General features: G+C 34.3%; 1 protein-coding gene across 2 annotated transcripts; it reads right to left on the reverse strand.

Moving 5' to 3' along the window:
* Nucleotides 1–544: 544 nt before the first annotated feature.
* On the reverse strand, nt 545–12956 carry LOC105323736 (probable 18S rRNA (guanine-N(7))-methyltransferase). Of its 2 annotated transcripts, none has more exons than XM_011422822.4 (11): nt 12843–12956; nt 9724–9761; nt 9496–9588; nt 8423–8505; nt 7194–7290; nt 6472–6568; nt 6167–6217; nt 3041–3126; nt 2476–2577; nt 1737–1826; nt 545–810 (listed from the first exon to the last, which is right to left on the reverse strand). In XM_011422822.4, exons 1-11 carry the CDS (start codon nt 12885–12887, stop codon nt 756–758), a joined length of 837 nt encoding a protein of 278 aa, XP_011421124.3. In that variant the 5' UTR covers nt 12888–12956; the 3' UTR covers nt 545–755. The 2 variants fall into 2 exon arrangements, with proteins under 2 accessions (XP_011421124.3, XP_065936704.1); XM_066080632.1 differs by lacking the exon at nt 12843–12956 and adding an exon at nt 10523–10561.
* Nucleotides 12957–13262: the final 306 nt, after the last annotated feature.

The raw sequence follows: 13262 nt of genomic DNA on the forward strand, positions 1-13262 counted from the left end.
TTTTTCTCTACAGTCTCTGGTACTATATTTTTAGTTGCAAAAGCGAACTTTATATTAACATGTTAATATGGCTGAGAGCGTATATATTGGCTTTACAGCCACAATTCAAAATAATATATTTCATTCAAATATACATCAGTATGAATATAAATATAAGCACTGAATGCTTATTTCTGGATTTCGTTGGTCCTGTAACACATCAAGCGGTGCAGATAAATTATCATACCGCGCTAATGCGCAGTATTCAATTTGTCTGCACCGCTTGGTGTGTTACAGGACCGACGACATCCAAAAATAAGCATTCAGTGCTTAAATAAGGTATCTTAACAAAAATATAACAAAAATGCTGTAATCATTATAAACCAAAAATTGACCACAAATCTTCCTTTAAAATCATGGTCTTTCATGTTGCATGTTCAAACCTGACCCATAAAGAATAGAAAGTGTATTTGCTTCAGAGCACTTATCTTTTCCATCTTAAAATAATGACTGTATGATGTCTGGATAAGCCATTCTTATTCTAAAATCATTTATAAAAAGGAGGTTTAAAAGATTTGACATTTTATTTTAAAACTTAACAAAAAGCACATAACATCCACATTATTGACTCATTCTCTCTAGTTCACACTTCACCACAACCCATTACAAGTGGATCACATCACTCGTCTGAAATGTTTTCCCGTCTTTTACAGGTAACAGTTAGTTTGTCTGGGTACAGATACTATCGTTTTCTGTAGGGGTCACAATGACATCACTCAGAACTTGTCCTTTCTCTTCCTTCCAGTATACTTTGAGTCTGCTCTAACTTCCCTGAAATTAATGACCACACAAGAATTAGTTTTTTAAAGGAGATTATGATCATTCTTTAAAGAGAAGCATTTAATAATTGCTTAAATGAAACATGAACAAATTGAGGTTGTAGAGAACCCCTTGTATTATTTTACATATATATGTACTTTTTTATTACTGTGTCAATAAGTTGATAGATTTGATTTGACTTTGTTTGCTAATAGTTAATTCAAATTTATGAAAACATTGAAGTTTGGACTTGCGGTCTTCAGGTTCATCAACATTCATACTACCTAGTCACGAAACCTCAAGATTTTACTGGCAATGCCATTCCATGTGTGAAATTTAACCTTGGAATCCCACCCACCCCCTTTCATTGGTAAGAAATTTAAGAGAAGAGACCTCAGTCCCCTGTGAGCCCTCTGTGGGCCCCGCTCCTACTACAGGTGAGCCCAATGATCCACTGCCGTGCCGCAACAGTTTTATTGTGTTACAATATAAAGCAATGTCTTACCTCCCGCTAATTTGTAAGGAATTCATTGGTTACCAGCAGTTACGTGGAGATTATGTACTGTGGAATCATTAGAATTCGTGTTGGCTCAATTTTCGTGGTATTTGTGGGTAGCCCTCCCCCACAAATTTACATCCTCGACGAAAATAAATTTTGAAGAGTTTGTTATCTTATTGAAACTGAAAACCAACGCATCCATGAAATTACATCCCCATGAATAAGCAAAAAACTCACAAATCACGAAAAATTGGCCCCCACAATTTTAAATGATTCCACAGTATATTCCATGCATAGTCAATACGAAATATTACTCCCTTTGAGCATTATGACGTCATTCTTAGAGTATTGTGACATCAGGTTTTGTACCCAAATTGAAACTTGTAACTTTGTTATAAAATGTTATAAAACGCTTGATTATCTTGTGAGGGACACTCACTTTCCCTGGCGCCGTCTCCGCTCTTTTTTGGACAATATCCAGTCCTTGTTTGTCTTAGGATTTTTCCCTCTCATATTTTTCATTCTCTCTCTATAAAGATAAATAAAAACCTCTGAGCAAAAGTATAAAGCAGCAGGTTACTATACCTCTTAGCAAACTGTTTTTATAAAATGAAAGCAGATACGAAAGGAATTCATATAATTAAAGTTTTCACAATAATATGTATTTCTGTTGAATGGAATAAATTAACTGAATCAGATGAGTTAATAATTTAATTGAAATAACTTTCACTGTCTTTGCATGTAAACATTGTGACAATTAGATGAATCTGCCATAGTGGAACAGAAAAGTAACAGGAGTATTGGATTTATTACTGGATACACCATCAGACAGACAAGATTCCTTCTCTCCCGGTGTACGAGGGGACATCTTGGTACAGGTGTTACCTTTCTGTACAGGTGTTACCTTTCTGTACAGGTGTACAGGTGTTACCTTTCTGTACAGGTGTTACCTCTCTGTACAGGTGTTACCTCTCTGTACAGGTGTTACCTCTCTGTACAGGTGTTACCTCTCTGTACAGGTGTTAACTTTCTGTACAGGTGTTACCTCTCTGTACAGGTGTTACCTCTCTGTACAGGTGTTACCTCTCTGTAGAGGTGTTACCTTTCTGTACAGGTGTTACCTTTTTGTACAGGTGTTACCTTTCTGTACAGGTGTTAACTTTCTGTACAGGTGTTACCTTTTGTCTGTGAAAGAGACGTGACTGGAAGATGACTGCTCCTCCCCCAGCCCCTTGGGTAGCTGCTGTGGCTGACCACCGGCGAACAAACACAGAAACATCCTACAAACAATTCCTCAGATTAACCTAGTGAGTCAATTAGTAAATTACAAACTACAATCTACAAGTGATTCTCTCTTGTTCATCAGGTAAATGTTTGATAAACAAAACCTTTCATTTTTCAAATTACCAGGTATTTTCAAATAAAACTACATTTTTTAACTGTTATTATCACATACGCACACAATTATTTTAAATTCTTGAAAAAATATACATAAATTTTTTTCTATCATCTTTTTAATATCATCATTTACACAAGACACCCCAAAACTAATGGAACAGATGCTGTCTTGTGGATTTTAGAGTATCTATGTAAATGTAACACAACTGTATCAGTTTCAGCAAGAACACATGCATGATATATCAATATCAAACTGTTTATGTCTCTTCTTATAACCGTATGTTACATTGAAGTGGAACACATTTTAACTTCTGACCAGTAAGCCAGTGCTACAGAGTGACTCACTTTTTGGCCTTGGTACTGTTGGGGTAGTCCACGACTAGTCCTCCTGTCCACCCTGCCTTCATGGCTTGTTGGGTAATTAGCTCCAGCTGTAAAGAAGCTATTGTTATAAGGAATCAACAGAATATGTACAATTGTTCACAAGCCTAACAGTGCAAGACTTCAAGACCAGAGAAAGAGTGATCCACGTATGTATGGGCCTGATAAGTGACCGATCTCGCTTCACACAAGAGAAAAATTCAAATCATTTGGAACAACAATAACCCAGAGTTGGTTCCCTTGAAGGTTGTCAGGTCATAGTTATCAACTTTATCATTTCAATGAAAATGTTCTTGTTTGTTATGTAATTTGCCAATTGCTGAACTATTGAGAAGTGATTATTGTTTTGATGCTGCTCAACTGTCATATATAGATAAAATTTGTAATTGTGTAATTTAAAAGAAACAAGGGGCCCATGGGCCACATCGTTCACCTGAGCAACAATAGACGGAATCATATACAAAATATCTGAACAATGTCATACAATAGATCCTGTAAAAAAAAATATTTCCCTCCACATTCTTATGTTTATCATTGAGCCCCTTTGTAACAGGATGATTTTTCAATCATATTAGACATAGCATTGCAGTGCTCGAGAAGATGATCAGACTTAAACAACTGTTTATATAAGGCTTATAAACCTACTTCAAGCTTTCAACTCCTCATGAGGCCCATGAATTGTTCAGGGGCCAGAGTCTTAACAATTTTAAAGAATCAACAATATCTCAAAATGTTTACAAGTAAGTAAAATCATATAAACAAGAGATGTTTGTAAAACACTTATGCCCCCCTCACTTTGGAAACCTCCACAAAGAAAATGAACACAAACTGCAAAATAACTGGAATTTTTCTAGGTCCAAGGGCCATAACTCTGTCAAAAATTGCTCCATCATACCCAAAATCAAATTGACCTAGATATTATCTAGATAAATCTGTATACCAAATTTCATTCCAATATGTTCATCCTCTGCGAAGAAAATGAGCGGAACCTGCAAATAACTGGAATTTTTCTACGTCCAAGGGCCATAACTCTGTCGAGAATTGCTCGATCGTACCCAATATTGAACTTGACCTAGATATTATCATGATAAAACCTGTATACCAAATTTCATTTCAATATGTTCATCCTCTGCGAAGAAAATGAACGGAAACTGCAAATAACTGGAATTTTTCTACATCCAAGGGCCATAACTCTGTCGAAAATTGCTTGATCGTACCCAATATCGAACTTGACCTAGATATTATCATGATAAACCTGTATACCAAATTTCATTTCAACGGAAACTTTTGGTGGACCGACTGACCGACAGATCGACATACAGCAGCAAAGCAATATGCCCTCCCTTCTTCAAAGGGGGGCATAATAATATTTAAGTTTTTGTGAATAATTTCAATGTTTTCCTTTGTAAAATTGGACCCCTATTTGGCCTCACCCTACTCCTGAATATTATGATTTTGACAAATTTTAATCTACACTATCTGAACTGACTAAATTTAGAGATTTTTTAGGCAAATTATGGTTTGGAAGTTTAATTTTAAAGATTTTCCCCCTTATACTCCTATGTAAAAATTTGAACACCCCCCCCCCCATTGCCGCCCCACCCTACCAACAGGGGTTATGATTTGAACAGACTTAAATCTTATTTACCTGAGGATGCTTCAGCACAACTTACAGCTTTTCTGCCCAATAAGTTTCTGAAAGAAGATTTTAAAAGATTTTTCTCTATATATAATTTCAATGTAAAAATTCAACCCCTCCCCCCATTCTGGCCCCACCCTACTTCTGGGGATCATGATTTGAATGAACTTGAATCTACACTACCTGAGTATGCTTCCACACGAGTTACAGCTTTTCTGGCTGATCAGTTTCGGAGAAGAAAATTTTTAAGATTTTTCTCTAGATGTTCTCATGTAAAAAATTCCATCGAGGCCCCACCCTTTACCTTTGGGATAGCGATTTGAACAAAATTAAATCTTACTACCTGAGGATGCCTCCACACAAGTTATAGTTTTTGTGGCTGATCAGTTGTTTCAAGATTTTTCCTTATATATTCCTATTAAAAATTCCATCCCCACCCCCCATTGTGGTCCCACCCTACTATGGGGATCATGATTTGACCAGGGTTGTCTCTAAGACCCTTGGGGCGGGGAATTTCCCGCCTATAATGTCTTTATTACCTGGCTATTTTTGCATTTCAAACACAATGTAACTATATGCAAGACCCCCAGACCCCCCTTCTACTTTTTTATTTCTTCCTTCTACTTCAAATTTTTAGAGACAACACTGATTTGAAAAAAACTTAAATCTACACTACCTGAGGATGCTTCCACACAAGTTACAGCTTTTCTGGCTGAGCAGCTTCTGAGAAGAAAATAATTTTTCAAGATTTTTCTCTATATTTTCCAATGTAAAAATTCGACCCGCCATTGTGGCGTCACCCTACCCCTGGCATGATTTGAACAATCTACATTACCTGAGGATGCTTCCACACAAGTTTATGCATTACTGGCTGATGAGTTTCTGAGAAGATTTTTAAAGATTTACTATATATATTCCTATGTAAAAATTTTGACCCTCCATTGTGGCCCCAACCTACCCTGAGGACCATGATTTGAACAAATTTGAATCTACACTACCTGAGGATGTTACCACACAAGTTACAGCTTTTCTTGCCATATGGTTTTAGAGAAGATTTTTTTTTTTAAATACAGTACTAACAAATTTTCAATGATTTTTAGTTAGCGGTATCCCCCCTTGAAAATGGATGTGGCCCTTCATTTTAACAAACTCAAATCCTCTTTAGCTAAGGATGCAATTTGCTAAGTTTGGTTGAAATTGGCCCAGTGGTTCTGGAGAAGAATTCAAAAATGTAAAAAGTTTACAGACAGACCGACGCCGGACGAAAAGTGATCACGAAAGCTCACTTGAACTTTCAGCTCAGGTGAGCTAAGAATTCAATAATGTTGCCAAAAAAGCAGATTTTTTTCAAAAGACAGGTTTTACACTCCAAATAAAACCCAGAATCATCTGTTTATAGCATGAATTTGCTACTCAGCAACACTGAATGTTCTAACAGAAATGTACCGTACCTGGGAGCTGTTCTCTGGATAAAACTGAAACACGGCTTTACCTCCTCTAGCCTACAAAAAAGACAGTCATATTAATAAATATATTGCTCTCAAGGTAATACGTATTACAGTTAGTATTTAAAAATCTTCTATCAGATTTAAAAGTTCTCTCATAAAAAAACACAAAAAACCCAGGTGCCATTTTGAAATTTTTTGCACGTTCTCCAAATAATACAATTTACAACCAGTACTTAAAAAATTCTACAGACTCTTGAAATAGAACTTTGCTGTTATTTTAAAAATGTTAATGATTACAATTGACTCACCACTGCAGCATAGAGCGAGGTGAAGAACTTGAGCAGTCTCTTTGGAGGATGGTGGTATTTCTTGTCTGCATTACAAAGCCACTGTAGAGCTGATATACTGTAAACACACACATACAATCATTGTGAAGCCAAGATACTGTAAAACACACACATACAATCATTGTGAAGCCAAGATGATGTAAACACTCACATACAACCATTACAGAGCCACTGTGGAGCTGAGATACTGTAAACACGCACATACAACCATTACAGTGCTACTGTAGAACCAAAATCATGTAAACACACACATACAATCATTACAGAGCTATACAGTGTAGCAAAAATGTTGTAAACACTCACATACAACCATTACAGAGTGACTTTAGAGCCGAAATGCTGTAAACACACACATACACTGTTGAGCCAATATACAGTAATCACGCACATACAATCATTACAGAGCCTCTGTAGATACAAAATGCTGTAAACACACACACACAAAGCAAAGAGCGGAGCAAATTTTTACAGCTGAATCATTTTATTTTACGGGGGTCATGTTCATGGGTAATCAGGAACCTATTTGAGTAATTCATAAACACAAAATCACTGAACTACAACAAACTACTATTTTTGCACTGTGAAAAAAATAAATTAATAAAGATGTACACACATTGTAAAATGAGATATACATTTTTGTGTACTGCTTTGTTTTCCATGAAGATTACCACACCTTGTTTTACCTGATTACTCCATCAAAGGTGCCGGGTTTGAACGGGATGCCGTAACCCATGTCCCCCAGAATTAAGTCTCCTTCCACTTCCCGGTCAACAGCCACATCTAGGCGAACAAAAGAAATTAATGTACTGTGTAACAATTTACTCATAAGGACAAGCAGACACTGGCAGTAATTATAATTTTTGTCGGCAGAAAATGCTGTAAACAATAGATGGTAAAATGGGCCACCTAAGTCAACAAGAATAAACATTTTATCAAAATGATCAACAAATGATCTGTGGAGTCATCATACAAAGTATTTTCAATGGGAACATTATTCCAGGGTATGGCTGGTATGTTCCCTTGCTCCCTTACTAAACTCATTGTATTTATTCAATACAGAATGTTTTATTCAATTAAAATATTTTTCTGCTAGTAAAATGAATTTGAACGAAAAAGTGAGCAAGCTCACATACCCCGCGCTCCTCCAATACTTGACAATACTACATATAATGAGTTGAATTGCATAATTAAAATAATTGAATGAGAGAGAATTTCTCCCAAAACAACAACAAAATTCTAAAATCAAAAGTGCCAAAATTCCTGGAAACAATTAAGAAACCAGCATTTCCTCTTAATATGCATATCTATATATACCATATACATTGTGTCGTAATTTACAAAGTTTAGGTAAATTTTTGTGCAGAAGTTAAGAAGTTACACTTATAAAATGTTCATTACTACATATACATTCAAAATATGGCCAAAAGCCTAAGTGGAAAAGAGTCTAAATTCCAAGAAAATAATGAAAGCAGAATTTTCTTGTAATATGCAAATTTATTCAATGTGTACTAATTCCTTGCAAAGTTTTGGGAAATTCCGAGCAGCAGTTTAAGGTCAGACGACACGTTCCTCAATTTTATATAACTTTTTCCAGGAATTTGTTAATGGTTTACTACTACTCTGACAAGCTTTCTTGCAACAAATTAAGGTACCTTACCAGGCATTTCTGCAAAATACTAGAGTATGCAATTTCCTATATAATCTTCTTGAAAATACACTTCAATTTAAAAAAAGACAGAACTGACTGACTGATGGGTCAAAAACATATATACTCGTACATGTAATACCTCCCGCGACAAATTGTGTGGGGTATCAAAAACTGACCCCGATGAATATGCTTATGATTCTACAGTGTTATATTTGAAAAATAGGTGTTTGATTTTACACACAGAGAAAAAAGTGAGTGACTAACCTAGCATGTGTGAGCTGATGTCCATACCGACCCAGTAATGGCCTTGCTCTGTGATGCTCTCCCCACTCAAACCAGACCCACACCTGTCCAACAAAAAAAAGTGTCAAAATAAAACCAAAAAAAGCACATAATGGGTTTAAGCACCAAGAACAAGTACATGTTAATCTCTGCACGCATCAACAGTGTCTGTACCAAGGTGTACATACAACATTAGCCTGCTTTAGCAGCCACTCTGGTATTAGATATTGCCTTTTATCATCTAAACTGTGACTGAAACCTTTACTAATGAGTCTTGTTCCTCCGCTCAAAAAATATGCTTCTCAAAACGTAATCAATATCAGATTTCAATACATGTAAGGCTATTGCTCAAGTCAGCTTAACGAGTCATATATCAAAAAATCATAAGCAAAGGGACATTCATTAATATAAGTAACCAATCAATAAATCCACATTCATTAATATAAGTAACCATTCAATAAATCCACATTCATTAATATAAGTAACCATTCAATAAATCCAAATTCATTACATGTATTACAATAAAACTCATTTAGTAGGAACAAGAATATGGGGAAATTTTTCTAAATCCCTGTTTTAATTCTTAACAAATCTTTGCAAAATTTTACAATAATAACGAATTTGGACATAACGAATTTACAGATATAGCAAACTGATTTTGATTCCCGTAGAGGTGAATAATAACGAAAATTTAACCCTTTCATGACAAATTTCTTTACAGTTTAAATAAATTTGCACTACCATTTAACAAAATAGTTCAAAGGAATTTATTTTCATATTAATCTTTTAAGGAATTTATATTCATATTAATTTTTCAACTCACAATCCGATTAGTAAAGGTATCAAAGTAAATAATGTATTTTAATTGTAAACCTCAATTAGCAAAAATTTTAGTCTGGTGAAAGAAAACATGTATATAGTGAATTCGCTATACTTATTATAACAAATCTGTTATACAGATATAAAAAATTATGGATATAACAAAGTAAATCCATTGATCCCAAGGACTTTGAGATAACCAAATTTTACTGTATAAGTAACCAATCAATTCATACCCAATATCTAAGACAAAGCATGGTTGATCAGGAAGCTGAAGAATCTCCAGGGCTCGCTCTGACAGCTGACTCTGTATCTCTATCATACGCGTACTGAAACGATAATCACAGTATAAAGAGCTAGTGCCTCACTTTCATATCGTGCACAGTCCATCTACCACAGTATCCTTATTTCAATGGCTTAAAGTATCTCACTATTTGAAATACATGTATTGTGAAATTTCTTACTTTGATGAATACTTCTTTGCTTCATCTTCATTATAAAACTGAAAAGATAATATATCTAATCATAATATGTTTGACAGTGTGACCATTTGGGGGCAATCTGATCATTAATCAGCTGTTTGGCTATGCTACCGCTCTCAAACATCTGAATCAACTTGTATATATGGAGGTTAGTCAGGTTACACACAAACAACCCAATAATCTTGATAATAAAAAATAAGAGGCTAACAGACCTTAATGGTCACCTGAGTACCAGAGCCCATACAAAGACCTTTTGAGGATTCTAATATATGCATTAAATTAAGCTTCATTCTGGAGTTCAAAACAAACCCTAAAATATGGTCATGATTACCACCTTCCTACCTGAAATCTTACAAGGACATTGATATGATATAATTGTCCCATTTTTTGTTAATTTTCAAGATAGCTTTTATGTTTATATGTTTTCATAGATCAACTAAAGATGGCTAATATACAGCCATGCTTAACATTTATCAAAAACAACAACCCCAAAGTAACATGACACCATCTGGTATTTAATCAAAAATTATTGTACACATACCACACTGCAGTATTTTCGGCTTGCCAATTTCTATTTACTTTGAACAAGTCTATTGTTTATTTAAAAACTTCAAAAACTGTTTTGGTTGTTTTGTTTTATATAAAACTTGTTTAACTCTTTAAATATTTTAACTTCTTAATTACATTATTTAACAATGATTAATTGTTAAATATGAACAAGCAAGAGAACTCTAAATAACTAAATAAAAAGCATAATAAAATGTATATTTTATTCCCTTACCAGTTTAAGTGACTTTGCTTTCATGAAGAATCATATTTTATTTAAAAAAAAAATAAAAACTGTCCCTTTATAACTGAACCAGGCTTCCAGATTTATAATGCCGCGTTACAAAGGAACTCTCCAATTTTTAAGGTGAATAAGACTTGTGATTTAAAAGGTGTGTTCCCGTTTTGCACACATTTGATAATTGGGTATAGAACAATAGGTGTGAATTGTGTTGTGATAGCAATTATAGTCTGCTTTAAGTCAAAGATTTTACCTGGATTTTTACTTGTGTTTTATCATTCATTCATAGCGCCATAAAACAAGAAGAATATAGGTATTTTGTTGTGTTTCAGTCTAATAACTATCACCATTTTTTTTTTCATTTGATAAAATAAAGATGACATATTAAATAATATTTTTAGTCTTAAATTTCCGCTCACTGGTAAGAAAGATAAGGATTAGATGATTTGACTTTTACATTTTTGCCCATTTACTTTTAATATAAAACTAAAAAAAGATGAATTTAGGAAACATTGCCTGTCCCAATCCAAATGGAAGCTGATTCAGTGCATGGACACATTTATGATAAAGGGGAAAACTACACGGACAGTCATATGGGGTACTCCGTGTCTCTTTTTACAACTTACATTGTAGCTGCAAAATATGTAAAACGCATGTTTATAATTGGTTGTTTGGTATCAACAGAAATATTTTCATAAAAAGAAACATACCTATATCACAAAATATTTCAATCTTTGAATTAGCAGCCTTCACAGTAGATCTTAGGATCGACATCACCGATTTAGTATATTGCGGGTTCACTTTTCTGGTTTTTCAAATCAGTAGCTCAAAAAATTCCGAGAAAAATGATAATTTAAATATTGATTCGATATGCCTCAAACATGGCTGAAAATCTATGAATTAGGTGTACATTTGATAGGTTTTGTGAAAATATCTGAACAAGAAGTTTTGAAGCATATATACATAATTATAAAATTGCCGATTTATCGTCATACCATCATCCAGTTTGTCTATTTTCTTCGATTATTCAAACCACAGTATAAATGAAAAATATTTAGCAGCGTTTTCACTAGACACATTTTTTGCATTTATGTAAGAAAAAGCAATAAATAAATATTATAAACATATGGAAGTTTTTCTTCAAACTTGTAGCTTGTACATATACTTCCTAAAGGCAGGAAGTTGTACAAAAGAACTACATACACAATATTTTTGCAATAATCTGTTTTGTTTAAAGAAAATAAATGAAATTGTTCGTGACCAAATCGATGTTTGAAATTAAATTCCAGAACATGGATGTCAATTATTGTGTAAATGTGTTTTATGCAAGTTATATTGTAACATAAAATAAATGTAAATATCATTGCGAGTAGATACTTTTATTTATTTCATTGTCAATTGCCGTTAAAGGAACTGTGATATAGACTATAGCAATTAAGCAATTATCTCACCTGGTCAAATTCCCGTTTCGCACACATTTTTGCGATACCTTATTTTCAAATGTGTGCAAAACGGGAACAAACCATTTAAAAATAGCACACAAAAAAACCAAAGTAAGTTGGGAAATCGATGTTTTTCAGAAAAGCTAGTCTAATACTAGCTGCAGGTCTGTAGCTCCCGGTCTGAAAAAATTCGGATGGACGACCTGGGAGCTACAGTGCCTACCATAGTAAAAACTGCAATTTACGGCGCACAAAAAACTGCGCTAGTTTTGGACTGATTAATCTCATTTCCAAACATATTCTGTACAAATATTTGATTCCAAAAAATTCCTCGGACAATTTACTACAGATATCGTCACTTCACTTGCCTCTGATATTCTTCTAAACACGGTCACCAGCCCTGTAAAGTGAAGTGGCGCAGCTTGTTTACATGTAAAAATGGCGACTCTCGATCTCGACGTGAATTAATATAATTTATTTTCCGAGGTCGGTTAGCATGTTTCAAAGGAAGTCTGAGGCAAGTAAAGTAACAATATCAGTAGTAAATTGTCTGAAGAATTTAATGGTACTAATTGTTTTGCCAGAATTTGTGTGAAAATAAGGTTAATCAGTCCAAAACTAGCGAAGTTTTTTGTGCGCCGTAAATTGCATTTTTTTACTATAGTAGGCACTGTAGCTCCCAGGTCGTCCATCCGAATTTTTTCAGACCGGGAGCTACAGACCTGCAGCTAGTCTAATACAAGTTTTTTGAACAGCAATAATGAGAAAATGATAACTTGAAATATATTTTCTAAGGGGAAAAAATAAGTACCGCGATATTATGAGACACCAGTATACATGTATCTATACGATTAAGCAAGCAAAGAACATACAAATTCAGGGGGAGCTTGTCTTTCGGGTCTTCCTCCTGATGCCATGCTTCTAAATGTAACAGGAACTTGATATTGCACACTAAAATTAGTTAATTTCTTTACAATCCGGAATATTCGGACAACCAAAGCATGCAAGCGTCGAATTACATATGTTTAGACCCCAAGATGTTTAGGCACCAATTTCAAAATATTTAGGCACCTGTTGTTTTTAAAATACTAGTTCATTGTGTATCTCTTGAGCAGTTTTAAGCAAATAAATGCTTTTTTGTTAAATCTGGAGATAATTAATTATATATATAATAAATTAATAATATATTGCCATTATGAGATTCATGACTAGAACACATATATATGAGGGTATGCATTATAGCATTCATATTTGAAAATTGGTTTGTTGCCTAACATCATTAAAATTATACA

This window comes from Magallana gigas, chromosome 3, assembly GCF_963853765.1.
Source record: "Magallana gigas chromosome 3, xbMagGiga1.1, whole genome shotgun sequence".
NCBI lineage: Eukaryota > Metazoa > Mollusca > Bivalvia > Ostreida > Ostreidae > Magallana > Magallana gigas.